Consider the following 21,559-nt stretch of genomic DNA (forward strand, 5'->3'; position numbering starts at 1 on the left):
CTCACTAACCACGAACAACCTGAAGCCTAATTCATGAACATGTAAAGCTGGAAACCAAAGCTTCATTTCTCCACAGAGAAACCTGTCTAATTCTCAGTGGAATAAAGGAAAAAATACACCAAAAAAAAAGTAGGCCATCGCACATAATTCTGGTAGCAGAGAGTCCTGTAATAAATGTTAATCGCTATAAAGTAACTTCATCGCCATAAATATCTTCCATTTATTTCCCTTAGTTTTCTATCACTACACAAATGCAATGAAAACAAATGGTCCTACAAGCAGAACTGTCCAAGTATTGAACATTATTTTGTAAAACTGTATGTAAAACAAACGTATGGTATAGTTTTTACACAGTGCTTTCAACATTTACCTACAACGATGTTAACATCTGCAGACAGTCGTACCACTGTAATTAACATGTCCTCTCAACCTATTACGGTGAATAGACAGCCATAAAAGCTGGCAAGAAGCAGAGAGTCCTTGTGTTTCACAAGCAGGAAACACACTTAATACTACGCACAAACAAAACGCACACTTTGGACATTTCATCTTTGCATACAGTGTCCCATATTACCCATCCAGCATTCTGAAAAACAGAATCCACTATTACCAGATCAATTGAATGATTTGAGTGGTTAAATTATCAGAATGGAATTGAGCATGGAAAAAAGTAGCCCCATCCCCACCATTAGTTCTCACTCTTTAAACAAGTAAGTAATCTATCACAACCCCTTTTCCTCAGCTGCTAAAACGCAATAACAATTCCCTCTTCTTCATTCCCGCTGCCTGCTTTGTCTATTTAATAATTAAGTCAGTAGGGCGCAAACAGTCTTAAGTCTAAGGATATGTATCAGCAGAAGGTCACTTCAGCCTTCAGAGAGCAGCGGATTAGAACTTAGGCTGCCATTTGTAACAACGTTTATTCTGTTAAAAAAAGAAAAGCTACTGTAACAAAGAAAAATCTTATATAGTATTCCCTCCTAACAGCCTCTTGATGGAAGACATTGTGCTGAAATGGGAGTATGGCTACGCTAGTTTACCTGCAATCTAACTACACTTGCAAGAAAACCATGTTGTTCGAGGAAATTAATCCTTCCTTAGTTTCTCATTAATATATTAAAAGTACAACTGTAACTTCACTAATTTCCTTGTCCACAGGAAGAAGAATCAGCACTGCACTTTAGAACTATGAAATAGCCAAAATACTCAAGGACTTCAGGTTTGAGCAATAGATAATGACCCCACCATTTTAAAGAAATACGCCTCAAACATCAGCTTTGGAAGTATGAAAGCATTCCAAATAGCTCACACTTGAGCTGTCTAATATCCATTCGGGGGGGAAAAAAAAAAGAAAAATAAAGTTATTTGTAATGCCAAATGCAGTAAAAATGATGCAGGTATATAATTAAGTCTTTAAGAACCAAGATAGATATATATTGTATGGGCTGTTTTAAATACTGCAGTTTCAAAATATAACCGCAGCACGACTCTGAACTGTAGGATTACTTGGTCCATTACTTAACCAGATCCTAAAAGAACCATCACACGGATACTGAGCTCAAGCAGCACGCAGACAAATACAGATCTTGAAGTCTGTAGTTCATTCCCAGCTATCAAATAACAGCTACGATTCTTACTTCAAATCTTCCAACCACCCTCAAAAAGGGCTACAAAACCAACCGAGTCCATAACACAATATGCAGTAAGTTCAGTAACTCAAACTTGTTCCACTTTAACAGACTGTATGCCAGATAATAGGCAAATAATAAGAAATGTACAACATACTTAAACAACAAAAAACAACCAACACAAAGGAACAGCTGAGATATAAATTTACAGAAACTGGAGAGGCTTCCCACTTCCTGGAATGGCTCACAGATGTCTCATGGTACCGATTCCCAGTTTCTCAATTCCCAACGCTGCCATTACATTAAGCAAACATTATAATTATTTTAAAAGCAATTCTCCTTTGTTTTTGATGAGTAGAAACAGAGCCAAAATGTTTCTAAAAATGTTTTTAAAAAAAAGGCCTTACTACACCTAGGTTGGTCTGCTGAAATGTTTTCCTGATAGATTATTTTCCAAGCAGCCTGGTACGATTAAAACGGAGGCTATTTAATTAGAGATTAGTAGAAAATTAGCATTGATGTCAACACCGAAGGGACAAAGTCGCTATATAGTAATTCACACAGTCCAGAAGTGTTTTTAAGCAAGTAACACCTACAATTATAAGAAAAGTGAAAGAATGGTGTCACTGCGCGCTTGTTTTGTACGCTGAATAAAAGCACTGGTAGTCACTGTTAATTCTGTCAACGCATGTGACCTCTGCATAAAGGAAATTACATCCTCTGCATCAGGTGGAAGGCCTGCAAAGCCACAATAGGTAACAGAGACCCAGACCTGCTATCCTGATATACTGCTTGATTTCTCTTGAAACTCATTTCATCATCGATAGTGTTAAATGGGAACATGCTTCTAATTCTGTCTATAGTATAGGACAAACTGATTAAAGTCAATGAACAGGAATTAACAAATACCTTAAAACCCATTACATCAACTTAAATCTGCACGGAAGTTAAAAAAAAAAAAAAAATTACAGCTCATGAAATAAAGGTTGGCCACTGAAAAAAAACACCACTTTGGCAAAACACTGGGATTAAAAAAATAATAATAATAAAAGATTAAAAAATAAAGAGAAAAGGCAAATTGTTTGCAGTTCACTCCCAATACAATGTACATCTCCTCTCCCTGTGTAATTAAACTTCACCTCCTGTGAGAACTAACATCTTCCTATGAGAGACATGACAATACCAGCAAGGTTGGCTTCCCCCCCCCCCAAACCCCCCCCATTTTGTGTTTTTGGCTCCTTCACATTAATGTTCTTGTCAACTCCTGAAGCACAGCTGTGTGCACTTTCACCTAACAAGACGAGCTGTATTGGATTTGCAGACTTTCAGCAGGCTCAAAAGAAGACATCACTTAATTCACCTCTTCCCTAGAACCACACTAGCTGCGAACTATTCTCTTCCAAGCTCTTTTTCTGCTAAATAAACACAAAATGTTTCGGCAACAGCAAATTCGAGCCCTTTGTCTCAATACTAACAGCACGTACACAATTACATAAAAGTTTGATTTCTTTCTGGCTTATCACACATCAAATATGTGAAGCAACAAAACCGTATTCCTGACCTTTAGACGTTATCTTCAATGCTCCATAAATATTGTATAGATCTGATGTCATATCTGCTCTTTTGATCTGTTACACCCAGCAGCAGGACCCAGTTTAGTTCAGGGCGCTACAGTCGTATATCCTATAAAGCAAAACTACTGAAAAGGGGGACTCCGATCCAGACCTGGAGAAGGAATAAAACCCACAGCCACATTAAAGCTCCGGATGTGAAGCTTCCTTCATCCCTTAAAGAGATTCTGGATTTCTTACCGCTCGTTCTGCCAGGGTGTGGCTTTGTTAGACCACAGCTCCTGCTGCTAAGGCTCCATGAGATCTCCTGGCTGGCCTGGAAGAGCCCGAGCCAGCACACAGCCTCCTGTCGAGGGAAACCCTGTAAGAACTGGAGCAGAATCTCACAGAGCTGAGACACCAAACTCAAGCCCTCAGCAGAGCCCTCTTGCTAAACATGAGCTCAGGAAGAGAAGGGAGCAATTCCCTCGACATTCATAAGCCGAGAGAGCCTCCCAGGACTGGCACGCTACTCCTGCCACCCTGGAACTGCAGATAACCAGGGAGCACTGCCAAAGGGACACTGCTACAGCCTTCTTCTTAAAGCAGTAGCGGATGCAATGCTCTTGCAGTATAAGGAGCACTGATGTTTCTGCCTCTGTGAAGGATTCCTCTCCAAACATGACTCAGTGGCTTTCCTAGCTATCCTTGCACACACATCTTTGCATGGCTCTCCAATGCACGGGCTCCTACACTCTTAAATCACACAGTTCAGATTTCATAATTACAGAGTTAGGATTTTTGTTAGCTGTTGTTGCTTTGTGCACGGAAAGAAAGATCTCGTCATAATCCCTGCAAAAGCCATATAATATATATATATATATATATATATATATCTACACTTTCTACAATAAAAATGCCCATTACTTGACATTTCAATGGCCCGCTAGATTAATTACTCCAAGCCTTCCCTTCCATCACAGATTTTACAGAATCTATAATGCTTCGCACACACAGAACTAAGTACTGAGCATCTTCTAAATAACAACTTCTTCCTTATTGGTAACAGCAACTGAAACATACCCACGTTCCCCAAAAGTACTAACAAATCCAAGCCTAGTGCAAGCCAAGAAATGCCTTTGAAACATCTTTGCACCGCACAGTAACATTTTAATCCTCCTTCCTTAACCACCTCCTTCTCTCAGTAATGTTTTTTAGAGTAAGCTCCAGAAATTAATGTGCAATTCATCAATGTCCAAAGCACTGTCAGAAAACAGAGCTGCGATATCAAAATATTTGCCACTACAGATTTGTAATGCTGTTGGGTTTTGGTTTCGTTGTTTTTTTTTTTTAATATTTACTGCATGGATTCATACTGATAGAAAAGGGGATGAGTGTTCCCAAAAATATACTTTGAAGGTATCAAATGCCCCATAACTCCAGCTTTCTGACACAGAGCAGAGAAGCAACTCAAATGAGTGGCAAATATATATATAATAATAAAAATAATTTTTAAAGGTGCTACATCCAAAAAGGCCTCAAAAACTTCAATAATGTGCTGAACTGTGGCCCACTCTACTTCATTTTACAGTATGTGAAATCTAAGGTGAGGTAGCGATCCTGTGTGACAGGCAGCCTTAGTGATACCGTGCCTTTATTTTCTGAGCAGCATCTTTGGGCTCTATCCCATGTGTGAACCCCTGCGATGTTTCTGGCAGCCTCGGCAGCACACGGGGCTGAATCCTGGCCCGTCACAGTTAACGTATGGAACAGAACTGCTGTGACACTGTCACGGGTTAACATCACTCCTCGACCTTTCTGATTTATTGGAAAAATAAATACTTGAATAAATAACTCCGAAAACCCAACCGAAGCGCCGTGGCTTTTTAAACGCAAACACAAAGAAGGGCGCACTCGGCTTCGCGTTCCTTCCTTCCACCCTCCCCCACGTCCTGACGCCGAGCCTTTCCAATTAGGCCACAAACAAACACCCAAAGCCCAGCGAGGGCCCTGGGCCGCCGAGACTTCAGCTAGAAACGCTCCACGTGAAAGGCCGAGCACCACAAAGGGCCGAACAAAGTGTCAAAGCTGCTGTCAGGAGCGGGGCTCAGCGCAGCGCCGGGCAGCCCCGCACGGAGCCCCCGGCGGCTCTCCGGGCCTTTGTCAGCGCGGTGCGGAGCGCGACGCGTGCTACAGGTTGATAATGCCCCGCCCGCCCGCGGGCAGCGCCCGGACACGGCGCTCGGAGTTCCTGCCCTTCCGCGCTCGGCGGGGGCCGCTGGCTCCGCACGCCGCGCACGTCCTTTCGCGGTGTTTGTTTCGTGTTTACCTCCCCCCCCCCCTTCTCTTTCTCCTCCCTGTCCGGCCATCTTGGGCCGGCAGGAGCAGCCATTACTTAACTCAATGACAGGGCCAACAACTTTTCGCGGACGCGAACGGCGCTCCGCGAGGCCGGGAGGGCTCCCGACGAGCCGCCCGCCAACGGGGACACTATTTAAGGGGGAGGCCCGCGGGTTGAGCGGCCGGCACAACAAGAGCTCGGGGCCGGGAGCCACGCTCCCCTTTTGGCGGCGCTTCCCGCGCCCCCCTTCAACTCGCAACTTCTCCCCCAGCGCTCCGCGGCCGCGCGGGGCCCAAATCACGAGGGAGGGTCCGGGGAGAGGGCAACGTCAGCAGCGCCTCGCGGGCGCCCTCCCCCCGCCTCCTCCTCCTCCTCCTCCCTCTCTTCCCCCCCCCAACCCCCCGCCTCCCTCCCCCGCGCCCCCTCCCCCCCCCCCCATCCCCGCCGCTCGCTCTCGTCCCCCCGGCTCCGGCCCCGACGTGCGGCGCTACGTTCGGCCGTCCCGGGGCCGGAACGCCGCCTTCGTCCCAAACGCAATCCCCGCGTCCGTAGTGAGAAGGGGCAGAGAGCACAGCCCCGCACCGTGTGGGCTCAGGGGAGCGTGCGGCGAGGCCTCCCTACCCCCCCAAACCGGGCTTCTCGTCCTCCTCCCCCCCCAACACACACACACACACACATACCCCCGAACCTCTCTCCCCATCCATCCCCGCTCCTACCTTTAACAGCAAGGCCTTCGTTCTGGCGCCATCTTCATGAAGCCTCAGAAATCCGAAGAGTCGGCTGCAGAGAGAGGGGAGCGGGCGGGAGGGAGAGAGAGAGAGGGAGAGAGGGAGGGGAGAGAAGAAGGAAAGGCGCGAGGCGCCGCGTTAGCCGGAGGCAGTTCCCCCGCGCGGGCAGGCGGGCAGGCCCGGCTCCGGGCCGGGCACACGCGCAGCGCCGAGCGGGGAACCGCGGGCAGGGGAGGGGGGGACGAGGAGGGAGCGCGGGCCGAGCCGGGCACGGAGGCGGCCGGACGCGGAGCTGGGAGCGGGTACCTGTCGAGGCCGGATAGGGCTTCTCTCTCCTCGGCTGTCAAGCTGGCGAAGTCCTCCTCGCTCTGGCCGCTCGCTTTCCCCGCCGCCATTTTCTTTTCCTCATCACCGAAAGGAGCAGCAGAGGCGGCGGCGGCGGCGAGCGACACTCCGCACGATTTCATGGAAACGCAGCGTAATTAACTGCCGATCGCACCCCCCCCCCGCGCACCCCCGACACCCCCCAGCGCCGGGCGGGGCGGGGTGCCCGACACGCACACACCCCACAACTTTTATTACAACAACAACAGCCGGCAGGGAGGGGGAGGGAGGGAGGGAGGGAGGGAGGGGAGGGGAGAGGGAGGGAGGCGGGGGGAAGCCCCGCTGCTCGGAGGAGGAGGGAGGGGGAGGGAGGGAGCCCCAGCGCTGGCGGCTCGGGGGAGGGGAGGAGGAGACTGCGGAGGATGGCGGCCGAGCGGTGTTTACATCGCCGCTCGTCCCGGCGGCCAGGGCTGCGTTCGGAGCCGGGGCGGCGCGGGCCCGGCCCGTCCCGCCCTCCCGCAGCGGGGCCGTGCGCGCCGCCCTACAAACTTCCCCGGCCGTGCCCAAAGTTGTTGTAATTGTGTCACACCGCCAGCCACACGCCGCCGCCGTCACCCCCCCCCAACCCCACGCCGCCTCCCCGCCCGCCCGGGCCCTCGCAGCCAATCGGCTCCTCCGCTGCGCCGCACGTGACCTTTGTTGACTTACGTCAGTCATAGCGCTCTTCCACCGCTGCGCCCCGGTTTGGTTGGCGCTCAGCACCCGCCTCTCTCCGCTCCCTCGCTCCCATTGGTTGGAGTCAGAGGGAGGAGGCGGGCTTAGTGCCCGTCGCTGCACACGAGAGGGCGAGGAGCCCGTCAATCAAAGGAGCTTTTCGATGATGGGCTACCAGCAAGTTTGCTGAGCGCCTTTAAAAAGCGGAGGGCGAGAAGGCGGGGGGAAGTTTAAGGGAGCGGGAGGAGGAGGGGAAGGAGGAGGGGATGGAGGAGGAGGGAGGTGCGCTGCGTTCATGGGCAGCGTTGCGTAACGAGGCGCTCCGGGCCGGGGGCGTAGACGGCGTTGGAGAATCGGGACTTGGCGCACGATGCGGGCAGAGCCGTGCCCGCCTTCTCTCGGTTCGGCCGCGGGGCGTGGCCGCTTTGGCACCGCCGGATCATAATGGAAGGAGAAGGGAGGAGGCTCCGCCGAGCGCCCGTTCAGGGACTTTCCCCCCTGGTCGGGGCGGAGCTGAGCGCTGTCCCGCCTGCGCTAACGGACGGGCGCGTGGCGGGGAGCGAGGAGAGGGGCGGGCCCGCCTCACAGCAGCCCCTCCCCGCATCACTGACAGGTGGAGCGGCGCCATGTCTGCCCTCACGGGGGGTGGGGAGAGATGCCGCCTCGCGAGAGCGCCGTGACGAAGCTCTCGCAGCCCCACAGGCGTGAGGGAGGGGATAATGTCGTATGGGGGAGAGAAGGAGCTTTGCGGAGCGGCTGGTGTGAGTAAATGTCTGGATTTCTCGTTGGGGGAAAGGGGCTGCGTGTGCCGGGCTTGCTTTGTGGCCCTTATAAGGCCAAGGCAGCTCGCTGAACATCTCTTGCTGGGATGTTGCCTCCAGTCCCTCCGCCCTTGCTAGAAATCTCGTGGTCTTGCTGTGCTTACAGTTCATTTGCCCACACGGCCACTTTGGTTCAAACCGTGACACTGCATCTGCCTAACGCGTGATGCTGATAAGGTGTTCGGCCTCCTGCATATGTGCAGTGGTACAGCTCAGTGCTTCTATATGTCATCAACAAATGGCATCAGTTGGTTGGTAAGCCCACAAAGTCCTTTTCCTGCTATCTGGCAAAAGCCCTGTAGCTGGGCAGTCTCATTGCTGAATTGTCTCATGAGCTGGGTCTGCTCTGTGTGCCAGGCACTCCCAAGTGAAAGGATTAACCCCCTGTGGCAATTAGATTAATAAGAGCAAAGGCTGGACTAAGAGAAGTTCAGTCACAGCACTGCTGATTGCTGCTTCTGCCCCTTTGTTATTAACTGCCACTATGAAATCAGACACCCATGAGACTGAACCACTACATTGCTGCTTCCATAGGTATAAAAGCAAGCATTTATATGTCAGTGGTGTTTCTGAAATGGTTCCTCAAGCATTTTGTCTCCAGTACACAGGGCTTGTGTACTGTTCCAGCAGGTGATCTGCTGAAGGCGAAGTCTTGAGTAGTACAAGGGCCTCCATCCGGTGTCTCTGTGCTCCCCTTGGAAGATAACTACGTAAGCTCACTAGGGCAAATGCAGTTAGAACAAAAAACCGCCTGCGTTTAGATAGGTTTCATATCTTTATAATAAAGTAGCCAGTGATTAGAGTATTAATACATTGTGCTTAAAAACTGTTACTTAAGTTTGGATTCCACATTAAAAAGCAAGTTCGTGGGAATGGGCCGTAGCCGGCTAATAGTAATAATACTAACAGAGTTGTCATCAAATATCCATCTTCAGTATTATATACAGCTTCTCAGTCACATTGTTTCAGCAGTACTTCCATAGCGGGCCATGGACTCTACTGATTAGTAATATGTCAGAAATTGGATATTTCAGCGCCAATTGTTTCTGAAGATCTTGACCTCAAGGCCTGATGTTCCCACTTTGCGGTACCCTGAGTACACATCAGTAGAAAAGAGCAGATGAAACTGTTCTTCAGTACAAGGGAGGTAATTTCTGAATCACAAAGCAATTCATGAGAGTTCACAGTAGTATGGTGATACCTCATTCCGCTTTCAGTGTAACTTCTAATGCAACTGAAGTAACCCACGTTATTTCTCATACTCTCAACAACGCTTCTCAACCCTGTAGCCTACCTGTGTTGGCTTGAATTGAGTTTCCAGTTCCTTTTATTCATATTTGAACTACTATTTGGGTTATAAAGGTCTGTGTATCATTTCAGCTCTTCAGCATACAGCCAAAGTTCTGATTTGTTAATAACAGAAAGGAAAGCTTGAAAACACATACTGAAACTAGCACTGCCTTTCCTTGCAGTGAGACGTGCTAGCCTCCCACTCTGAGAGGTGCTCTGGAAGTTGACCTTGGAGGAGTAAGTCCTTAGATCCTTAACAAAGATGTAAACTGCAGAACTGTGCTGTACCTAGTCAGTATTAGTTCATGCGTTAGGCTTTTAGCTTGGTTGGAGTTGTGTAGTCATCTGAGAGTCTTCAGAACCACTTTGTTACCTTCTGTGTGAGAGCTGTGGGTGAACAAAACTCTTGTCCCTGAGCAGTACTCCATGGGTAACACTTTCCTCTGCTCTTTCGCCCTCGTTACACTTTCAAGCAGTTCCTCAGTGTATTTTAGCAGTGTAACAAATGCTGCTTTGTCATGGTGCAAGGCTTCCCACTCGGAGCCTGAACATTGTTAGTGCATACAGTCATGGAACAGTCTGCTGGAGAGAGCTCCGTGTTCCAAGCAGGTATTTGTTGTGCTCGTCATTCTCCATAGCTGGAATCCGAGATGCAGATTTGATATTCCACTGCTTGAATATAATGTTAGAAATAGCAAACATGAATTCTGGAATTCTCCTTATAAAGCAATACATATTGCAGTCTATATAAGTGGTTCTGCCCCTTTGCTCTTGTGAGACCCCACCTGGAGTACTGCATCTAGTTCTGGAGGCTTCAGAACAAGGACATGGAGCTGTTGTTGGAGCGGGCCCAGAGGAGGGCCATGAAGATGATCAGAGGGCTGGAGCACCTCCCTTATAAGAGGATTGACTGGAGAAAAGGAGGCTTCAAGGAGACCTTATAGAGGCCTTAAAGTACCTGAAGGAGTCCTATAGGGGAAGCTGCGGAAGGACTTTATAGAAGGGCATGTAGCAACAGGACAAGGGGAAATGGCCTTAAGTTGGAAGAGGGTAGATTTAGGCTAGATATTAGAAAGTTCTTTAGTGTGAGGGTGGTGAGACATTAGAACATGTTGCTCAGGGGGGTTGGAACCAGATGACCTTAAAAATCCCTTCTAACGCAAACCATTCTATGATATCATCTGATTCCTGTTGAGATGAAAGGCACTTCTTAAAATCAGTGCACAGAAATTGATATGGAATAAAGATTTCGAGTTAATGCTGGGATTCAAGCTGTCATCTCACTTGATGTCAGGTCGTTCCCATATCTCAGACATCCCAGGTCACTAGAACGTAGGTAGGAACTCAATCTGAGGAAAGTAATTTCATTTAGCATGGGATAAGTGAAGGGTGACCTCCTTCAGAGCTTCATTTTATTCCGTCATTGCTTTTCATTGCTGGCAAGAGCTTATCTTGCCACTGTCAACTAAACCATTTTTACTGGTTTTTGTTTGTTTGTTTAATTAGCAAGAGTGCGGTGGTCTGAATGTTCACCACAAAAATGCTTTGTAAATCTGTTGATGGGAAGTTCTAACCAGAGGCTTGTTTCTACAGCACTGTCCATCATTAGGAATGATGCAGCTTCTGGTGAAGGGTGATGCTTCTCCCTGCATATCCTGAGACCTGATCCTTTTTTATTTTTTTCTTGTGTCATTCATGGTCCCCATGGGACCAGAAGGGGTGGACCCAGGGTGGAGCCACTATGGACTGATATAAGGGCCAGCACTGCAGGGAGAGCATCTTGGGGATCTACGCTGCTACATAACAGTGAGTGCTGTAGAGTGCTATAGTGCTGGAGAGCCCTTCACCAGTTGGCTGAGTTCTGTTCTGTTTGTGACTATTGGCCTAGCTGGGAATACTTTGCCTGGTATTGCCAGGAACCTGTCAGAAACAGTTTCATTTCTTCATAAGCAGAACAGTGCTCAAATGGGTTACCTGATGGGAGTAGTTCATACTGGTTTGTTCTAGCCACATTTAATTTTCTCATAACTCAATGTGACATTCCTCACTTGTCTTTTTTCTTTTTGAACTTAATGGAGCCGTTTTTTGATCTCTCTTTGTACTCCATGCAGTATCATACAAAAATGAATTATTTTCTTATAGTAGTTACTTCAGTATACTGTCTGTGGTTGGAAGGCTGAACCTCCTTGCGGTCTTTTCATGACAGACAAGCTGGGCTGGTGGAGGAACCATACTCTGTTATTCTAATATGAGATCTTGATGTTATTTGTGGACAAAACAATTACCACTGAGTCACTTTCCCAAAACCAGAGTATTTGCTGACCAAATCTTGTTTTCTTTTCTGTATCGTTAGAGCTATTGCTCTCCAGAAGGTTCTTTGCTGTGCTTTGGTGCTTGTATGAAGTGTATCAAGAGCCTGATTTGCTCCATGAAAATTTTCTGGCTCAGAGGGTTGTTCCATGGACTTCTTTCATCTCTTGACTATTTGACCTCATCATCAGATACATTTTCTGGTAACTTCAGATGCATACTTATTTCTAAGTACTGTGATTAACAGAGCGTACTGATTATTATTGATGTACTTAGTATGACTTCCAAGACGGGTAGCAGTGTTTCAGTCCTTAATAGATACAGCTGAAATCTCATGTTCTTCCTTAACCCAAGATGTTATAGTCATCTGCAGCAAGACGTGATTTCAGTCCTTGGAAAAACAGTGGTATTGAAAACTTTTTCAGTGTATCAGTTCAACTTGGTCTTTCATCTCAGTTATTTGCAGCTACTAGCTATAAGCTGCTAGGAATAGTGAGGGTAGCAACCACTTCCTTATAATGCTGCATGGGATGCATGTGTGATGTCTACCAACATTGCTTTAAGAAAGAAGTCATTCGGGTTTGTAGTCAACATGACACTTGTAGCAGCTCAGAAGACCAGCTCATAAGGCATCTCCTGCAGCTGCTTGAGAAAAGTGACAAGACAGGAGCAATTTCAGGTACGTGTAACAAGGTATACATATTGAAAAAAGAGCAAAATAAAAGAAGAAAGGCAAGTTGAAGAAGCACAAGATACCATTTTGTGTTTTACAAGGTGTAAATCCAGTTCTTGTAGTATTGACACCTTCCCAGGTTTTAGTCAAGCCATCTGAAGTATGTGACTACTGGGCATATAAAGGAAAGCAGCATAAACTAATACAACCTGAAATTGGTTAATCAGGGGAGAAAATAATCCCTTTGTGTAGCTTTCTGTATGCATTAGTTGGTATTTTTTTTCTGCCTCTTTTTTTCTTAGCTGTTTTTTACTTCATTTACTCCAACACAGAGTCAGAACAAACTGTCAGACTTAAATTACTAAATCATATTTGTGAAATTTGGAATAAAGAGAGTGAGCTGTACTTCATTTGTACTTCATTTCACTATTTTAACAGTAGTTCCATCATTGTCCAGAAGTTCTTAATAAAATGATCTGCAATTTGCTTGTTCCCAGTTCTGCCTTCCCTCAAGGTCTGATGAGAGTGGTATTCAATAATTTGAGTTATATTTTGACAGTGGGTGACGGTCAAGATATAAAACCCTTTTCTTCCAGAAGGTTCCCTGACCCTCAAAAAAAAAAGCTTTTTCTATTTGTAAGAAAAAATACATACACATAGAAATAATCACTGAAATTAGAGACTTTTTCAAAAGCAATTTCAATTTCTTCAGCATACAGTGAACAGCATGTTGTTGTTTTTTTTTAAATCATAAAAGTATTTTACTTAGTTTTTGAGAGGTAGTGTAAGGTTTAATAATATGAAGATGGTAACAAAGATAATGCAAAAGATTATTTCTAAAGGGAAACTTACCAATAACAATGCCTTGGCTGGAAAAGCTGGGGCAATCTCTACCAAGGAGTAGTCTCTGAGAGATTCTGCCTTAGTGGTGGTCAGCCCTTAAATGAGGTCTAGAGGAGGCGGAGTCAGGCTCCACCCCTTCCGGGAGCACAGCTGAATTACCTTCACCTGTGCTCCCACAGCTGACCCAACACTTGCCTCAGCTGATTAATCAGAGGTTCAGGCTGTGATTGCCAATTTCCCATACAGGTAGGTAAGTCCTTGATAGTCTTCCAGTAAGTATTTGATGGGAGTAAAAGTGAGCTAACATAGGAAGTGTGTTATTATCATAAGGATATTGTTTCTTTATGAGAAAGTGTTTAAAGACTAATAATTATTAAATGCTTTGGTTATAGACTTTATTTAACATTCCAGCCTTACTGCTGGAATCATATAGTCATTTTTGCGTACTGCCCTCTCCTTCCCTTGCTTTTAACATCTGCACTGCCTGAAAGGCTCAGTGCTTGAATTCATTTGGAATTCAAGCAGTAATCTGTGGTCCCAGGAAACGTGTAGTTAAGTGGTAGTTTCCATCACTGTGCAGTATGTCAGCAGAAATCATAAAATTTCCCTTGAGTGCTGGAGATTGTTCCACATTTTAAAAGAATAAACACGACAACTCCATCTAAACGTGGAAAACAGTGAGTTTTTATACATAACCATAACTATACTAAGATCTTTCTCATTCAGTTTGGAGTCAGTTTTGCTGGGCACTCTGCAGATTCTCTTGGAAGGGTTGACTCTCTGAGCACTGATTTGAAGAGACCTGCTTGCTGAAGTTGTACTCACAGAAGTAGCAGCTGTTAAACCAGCCATCTCTGTATCATGTTTTTCACTCTTTCTAATGTTAATTTATGCAATTAGCTGGAGAAATAAATAATATGGAAAAACTGCATTTGTCCTGGACAGTGTTTTCTTTACAGTACTTTTGTTAGTTGGTTTCTCCTCTCTTCCCTCCCCCCCCACCCCCACCCCACCCCACTACAGGAAATTTTGGCTGTGTCTACTGATGTATATTCCAAACCTGGGTGTGCTTCCACTTATGTTAATAGCTTGAGAAGGTAAGTAGGAAAAGTGTCCTCTCCTCCACTAAGAGCCAAATGTGGCTCACTGACATACTGCCTTCTAAAGAAGTCACCTGTCTGATACAAGGTAATCATGGGAATTTAATACATCTTCTGAGTAGCTGATAATAAATACTGTGTTTATGTTAACAGTCTTCAGTTCACATTCGCTATTGTAGCTCTTTTTTGTAGAACCTGGTAAATGCTGTGAAGGAGGTATTTAAATATGTGGAACACAGGAAGTTCCATGTGAACTCGAGGGTGACAGGGCACTTGGACAGGCTGCCTGGAGAGGTTGTGGAGTCTCCTTCTCTGAAGATAGTCAAAAACCACCTGAACACGTTCCTGTGTAACCTGCTACAGGGAGCCTGCTTTTAGCATGGACATGGATATCCCTGGAGTAAATTTAGAGTAAAATGTATGAGCAATTGAAAGAAGCCATTGCATACTCAGCAAATGATGAACAGCTATCTTGTTTACTCTTGTAAATCCTGGAACAGACTGCAGTATTATCCAAGATGCATTATTAGCTGAATACTTTAATTTTTCTTCCAAAATGGAGGATGTTGCATTCTTTTATGAGATTTAATTTAGTTCTTTAACTAGATTAGCTTTTATTGACAGATCCAATGTTAAGAACTAATGCAGGGTAACTTACTTGATGACTTCTGATGAATAAGCCTACCTCACTAAGGTCCTAAGTCTGCAAGTTAGAGAATACCAGATGAATTTCTACTTAATATTTGGTTAGATCTATTTTTAATGAGTCGGTTCTGATAAACTTGCAAAGTTTCAATGCTCATCAGAACTCCTTTAGTAGGAAATTGGGCTAGAAACAGTTTTCCTTGAAGATTCAGTGCTGTTCTTGGGTTCTGTTTGCTCAGCCCATATTATGGAAGACCTCCTAGGTTACATTTTCTTCTGCTCTGCTTATGATACTATGCTGGAAACTGAGGCAAAGTCATCGAAGTAACCTGAGTGTCAAATAAAAAAAATGGAAATCAAAACTTCCCATTATAAGTGAATGCCACTTTCAGATAGCTTTTGTGGTAATTCTTCACCCACAATATCATGTGTTGTGGGAGCTATGTAGGACTGTCATTTTAAAACAAAATCAAATGCTGCAATAGACAATACAGTGACTGTATTGTTGGGTAGCATACTGGATTTGTTTAATACTTCTGGTGTTAGTAAATCCTGCATCGTCACTGGCTGCTGCTGCAAAGAATCCTGAGATCCTTTTGTAAGGAGGTCCAGCACATTCATAACAGTGCCTCGGGAGTTGGGTGACTGATGCATGATATGTTGAGTCAATATTATGAGATTGACCAAAGATTGCTATTAAAGGAATTAAAAAATTAAAAATTGCTTTTAAAAAAGGAATTTCTAAAAGCTTGAGCCACTGAATTGATCTGCTGCTAAATCTTTATTTCCTCTAAATAATCGTTCGTTTGGTTGCCTATTAGTCAGATTGCGTTTCTAAGCCAGCAGAGTTGGACAAATTTCTATTGCTCTTTATCGTAAGCTGTCTTTTGGTTCTGTTCCTGGACTGATGTAGCAGCTGTTGCTGCGAATCAAAACCCACACACAAGCAGGAGCTGGTCTTTGTTCAAGATAACACTTTTGAATGCAGTGTTACCTGTGCATTCATCTCTTTCCTAATGAAGAATGGTCCATGATTCTGCATGGTTGGCAAGGCTTGAAAGGAAACAGCATCTTCCAAATGATACAATTAGCAGATTGTCTGGGAAAATAACCCACATTGTTCTTCAGTTCTAAAGAAATCTACTAGTTCTCTATTTATTTTTCCACTTGACTACTCTTCATGTACTTCTTCCCCACCCCACCCCCTGTTATGTAGTGTTTTACGAATCATGTCATTATTTGCAGAAAGTTTTAGGAAATCAGTGTGCCCTAACATGTATTAATTCTTCAGTTCAGAAATACTGCGATTATTTAATTGTACTAAACTTCATTTTAAGCCCAGCTTTGAAATGTTTCCATTATGCCTATCTGAAAATGTATGAATCGCAGTGAAAGTGCCAAGTCTGGAAAGTGTTTAATGTTAAATATACAATAAATGTCATGAGGGTTAAGAGAAATTAAACTCTTACCTATTGTCTACTTGCTTTGAGGGCTTAACAAACGAGCTATGATTTCTGTTATATATTAACATTCAGAAAGTTTTTCGCCATGAACATGTAATTGTTTGCATTAGAAGCTTAATTGTTGTGTGCAAAATTAGAATCATGCCTATGGGTATTTCAAATGGAAGAATAATACCAGCTAACGACTTCAGTGGAACTGGTAAAATTACATCAGGGAGAGTATTTAGGAATTTGCAGATTGGCCAAATTTATACTGATGAGAAATACATATGATTTAGTCAGTAAAATTTAATGAAAGCGTGCATATATTGAGGAAATAAAAGCGTACAGGCATATTTGTTGCAATGTGTGGAAATTGGTTAACCTCTTACATGAGGGAAAAAATAAGTTCTGCTTTATGGGAAATTCTGATTATTTTTCCAAAACACTGTTCCTTCTTTTGATGTAAAGTTAAAGCCTCTTGCAGATAGGTTTCTTTAGTAAGTAAAATTTACCAAACTTGCTGTTTCTACACAAACTATTTCTTTACCAGAGGCATATCTATTTGCAGAAGGAGCTGAGTAATTTGGGAATAAGGAAAGAAATTGGAGCAGTTTCTATTCAAAGTTTTTGAAGTATTTTCTAGAAACTGCTTTTTGGCAGTTTTCATCATCTCCAACTCAAAGATACACACACATACAGTAAAGAACAACCAACTCTGTATGGGGGGTAATGTAATAAGGCTCTGTGCCCTGGCAAAACTCCTCCATGCTCATCATCTGGCTTGCCAGATGAGCTACGGCTTGTATCATGTTTTGTTTCTGTTGTCCCAAAAAGTACAACTGCTTTTCACTTCTGTCTTTAGTGCAGGTTGTGACCTCATCCTCCAATCTCACCAAAGGTTTGCTTAATCTAGATAGTAGAATGCTATAAGTGACTTCTTGCCACGAGCGATATTAGATTTAGTATTTTGGATCTTGATGTTAATCACGAACAACAAAGAGATTCAAGGTGAAAATCAGATCAATATTTTGGACTCTTTAGGGAAGGTATGGAATGTGGAATATTAGAATATGTTCAGAGTTGACAGAAAATTCTTGAGACTTGAAAACTGTTAATAGGGAAGAGCTGCGGATTCAAATACATCCATACTTTAATGAACCAGACGCAACTTTTGGGCAACCAGTGGATGTTTGAGTGCTAACATAGAACGAGATAAACCCCATCTTTAAAGTTGGACGGCTAATTCAAAGCCTGAATCAAATTCAGAGGGTGAGCTTGCATTCTGCTAACGTAGAAACAGTATACAGAATGAACAAAAGGTAAGCCTAATGATGTTATCCATAGAACATCTGAAAGGAAGTAGAACAGAACAACATGTTTTAAGCAAACAGCTCACAAAGTAACTCTCTGATACATCAAACCTAATTAGGACAGAGTCCAACAATTACAAAACATATTTAGTTGTAAAGAGATACCCAGCAGTGTTTTGTCTTATCTTTTAAGCAGATCATTAGAGGCTTCCTGTTACATTTCTTCTCAGCTTCTGTTCAGGAAAATCTATTACTCCTCAGGAGGAGATTGAAGCCTACCAGAACAATTCATTTGGCCTACTTCCAGTTACCTTGTTGGGTTGGGGTTTTTTTTGTGTGTTTTTGGTTGTGTGGTGTTTTTGTTTTTTTTTTGGGGGGGGGGGGGGGGTACTGAATAATAATGGGCTGAAGGAATGGTTCTTGCAGTAGTAGACTGCTCTGATGGTCGGCTTTCCTCAACAGGTGTTAAAAAGCTTGAGCCAATCAAACCCGTTGCACTTGTACAAATTGCTGTGGAGATGTTTATGGAAGTTAATTTGTTATGTCACAGAGCTGAGCCATGGGCTTTGCTATAGCAGCAAGTTTGGGTACGGCTGGTGTGGCATGTCCTCAGGTTTCTCAGGAAAAGATAGAAACTGTCTCTAGTGATTAATGTAGGGAGAGAAAGGGCTGGCAAACACAAGGGGTTTCTAACAGTCTTAGTGTCAGTGTCGTCTTTTCCTTTCATATGATTTTGCCCATGACAGCAGCCCAATAGTGTAGAGTATTACTACTACACAAAATAACAGCAACTCTTTCTGTAGGTAAAGCCTGGATAGAATAGTTCTCCAACTACTTGTTGGAAAAGTATTTCCCTTACAAACAAGAGTGGGAGGAATAGAGATAGCTAGCCTGACTGATGCCTAAAGGTATGACTCTTTATTTTTACAGAGGCTAGTATTCAAAAGAAAATCTCATTGGCCAAACCTATTCTCGTGCACACCGTTAGCACTTGTTTTTCCTCCTGTATCAGCCCTCTTTCACAGCCCCCTAATGGAAGGCACTGTATAGCTCAGTTCTCCACTCAGCCTTGGGGTTTCTAACTCAAATTTGTCATATTCTTGGGGGGGGATGTGTGTGCTGTATGTTTTTCAGGGTTTCATCACGATTTGTCATGCTTGATGTAGAGCGTATCCTGCCCTTTTTCTAAGCAGAGGGAGACATTGTATAACATTTCCAGAACAGATGCTTCATTGCTACTTAACATCTACAGTCCACTGTTTGTAGCTGTTATCCATAGGAAGCCTTACTTTTCAGTGAGAAGGGTTTGGGTTGAGAAAAATGCAGATGATGTCCATGGATGCTTCCTGTTTTTTGTTGTTTCTGGGTGTGGGGAAGGTTGGTTTTATTTCAATTTAATCTTCAATGAGGAAGCAACTGAATATAATGCAAAAATATGTTAGTTTTCTGAAATCAAGGAAATTTCCAACATCCAAGCTTGAATTCCTGACAGTCAGTTCTAACATTTGCAAGTACACACTTGAAAAGAAGAAAAATATTTTGACATCTAGGCTGTCAGATAATCTGTCAGTAACGATTGCATCATTCATGGAGAGAAATGATAACTTGCGGAGTAATTTACTGGGGAAATAATAGGCTTAGTGCTGTGAAATGTCCTTCCGGATGCTAGAGAAGTTACTTAGCATTTTTGCAGGGGAAGTTGTTTGGCTTTAGAACGTGGGTCCTTCTCTTCTGAGAAAAACACAGAAAAATAAATACTTGACAGAAATCAGCAAAGAAAAAGATGTACCTGCAGACAACGGTGTATCCAGATACATTATGGAAGCATGAGGAACCTCACACTGAAGGACGTAACGCAACCTGGAAAGGAAAGTCACACTCGGAAACACACTCCATGCAGTAGAAGCTCCTCAGTTACACACCAAATGTTTTTTTCTTCTGTTTATTTTCCTTGGAATAATTTTTAAAAGCACAGTTCTGCTGTGCCTGGAAAAAACTGCAGCATCTTTGGGCAGAGGTGTTTTCCTGGCACAATGCAATGACTGGTATGTCGAGTTCTCATTGCTGTTGGGTTTACATCTCCCAGTTTTGCTTTGCTGACATTTCATTTTAACTTTGTGATAAAAAGGAGCCTGTTTCTGTAAAGATATGTATGAGTATTATGTGTAATTATGCCAGTAATAAAGCACTTCTGAAGTTCTTTCTGAAGAGGACTAATGCCCAAGTTTTGTCAACTTGCATGTTGCTGTTAGGTAGTATCAGTCTGAGGCTACACGGTATGCCTGCTTTTAATCTGTGTTCCATACTGATTTATGAATAAGAATTAAGTAATAATTCTGGCTTCTTGAAAAAAAAAAACAAACATATATATGTATTTGTGTGTGCATCTTATTATATCATGAAAAAAAAGTGAATTTATTACTCCTAAGTATTGTTTCTGCTCAGGAGGGCCGTAAACTCTAAAGATTATTCAGCAGCTAGAGAAAGGTGTTTGTGACACAAGCAGTCTCAGCTTTCAAGTTCTTACTTCTACCTCTGTCCCATTAGTCAACCAAGTCTCATTGGGGCTTAGCTTTCCCTCGATGGTTAACGCCGGCAGTAATGCTCCATTAATCTGCTTCTGCCAGAATCTTTTTTCATTGCTTTTCCTGCATGAGATATTTTCCCTTTTCGGATAAGCTGAGTTCTTAGATTCAAATGATGACATTTGCTCTGAGCTTCACGTGTCCCGAGTCACTTGTTAGAAAGTACCAAGTAAGATGTGTCAGATGTGGAGCATTACACCTTACATACCTATATCAACCCTTTACTCTGTTGTCATTCGAGTGGAAAGACAACCTACCCATTATTCCATTACTGTAGAACTTCCTTGATTTATTGCTTTCACTTCTCTTCAGGGAAGCTAATAAATGAAAACCTGTTATTGTATTCATCCTTCTTACATATTGTTCTGTATTTCTTCCTCTTCTGAGGCAAAACAGAAATTAGGGAAAGAGAAGCCTGATGGTAAAAGGAAGAAAAGGTAGGAGACAAGTAAAACCAAGGTGAACATTTCAAGTTTTGGCATTTTTCCACAGAAGATTTTTGCTTAAAAAATTACCCTATTTAAAGGGTTTACAGTTATCCCATATGAAATAACAATAGCTTTATCTTTAAATAATAATAATAATAATAATAATAATAATAATAATAATAATAATAATAATAATAAATCTACCATTTCCAATGGAAATTAGCATAGCAACACCAAGGTCAATTGAGGACAAGTCAGGCAAACTTTATCCACTGTGTCTCTAACCCATATTTAATATATTTTATAATACTTCATCTGAGTTGACAAGATGTGCATATGGTATCTGAGTTACCAGACTGAGGAGCTTTAGCCTTTTGCCTTCCCCTCTCTGTCTCCTCACTGTTGTGCTTCATTCACAATGTTACAGCATCAGACTTACATTATCGGTCCTCTTTAGTCACTAAAGCATCCAACATGTTAAAATGCTCAGTACAAATTAAAATCAACAGTAATTTGAGCACATTTCAGCTACAAAATTACATTTTTTCCCCCCACAACATCGAAACATTTTGTTTAAATAAGTAGTTAAGCCTTTTGAAATATATTATGGATGTAGTCATGATTTATTTGCAGACAGTTATTTTTGTACACACTGAAGAAAACCTGACAAGTTTCAATCTCGCATTTCATAAACTAGATCTTTGTGTATAGAAAGCACATGTCAGCAGTTTGTATCTAAACAAAATGACAGTTGGCTTCTCCGTGTGGCAATGTGTGAAGAAAAATATTTGGGGACTGCACATTTGTGACATGATTAAATGTAA

General features: G+C 43.5%; 1 protein-coding gene across 28 annotated transcripts in view; it reads right to left on the reverse strand.

Annotated features, from left to right (window-relative positions):
- KDM6A (lysine demethylase 6A) overlaps positions 1-7,184 on the reverse strand; it is a 141,507-nt gene extending 134,323 nt beyond the window's left edge. For 27 of the 28 annotated variants that reach the window (XR_014946574.1, XR_014946573.1, XM_085548878.1 and 24 more), the window contains exons 1-2: positions 6,554-7,149; positions 6,236-6,299 (exon numbers count right to left, since the gene is read on the reverse strand). Coding sequence is in view for 26 of the 28 variants with exons in the window: in XM_085548878.1 (XP_085405004.1) it covers positions 6,236-6,299; positions 6,554-6,714 (225 nt within the window). In the remaining 2 variants the exon portion in view is untranslated. Of the gene's footprint in view, positions 1-6,235; positions 6,300-6,553 lie in introns of all 28 variants that reach the window. The other variant, XM_085548855.1, reaches the window with a different exon arrangement.
- Positions 7,185-21,559: the final 14,375 nt, after the last annotated feature.

This window comes from Coturnix japonica, chromosome 1 (assembly GCF_054131305.1).
Source record: "Coturnix japonica strain WE chromosome 1, WE-NBRP24, whole genome shotgun sequence".
NCBI classification, from domain to species: domain Eukaryota; kingdom Metazoa; phylum Chordata; class Aves; order Galliformes; family Phasianidae; genus Coturnix; species Coturnix japonica.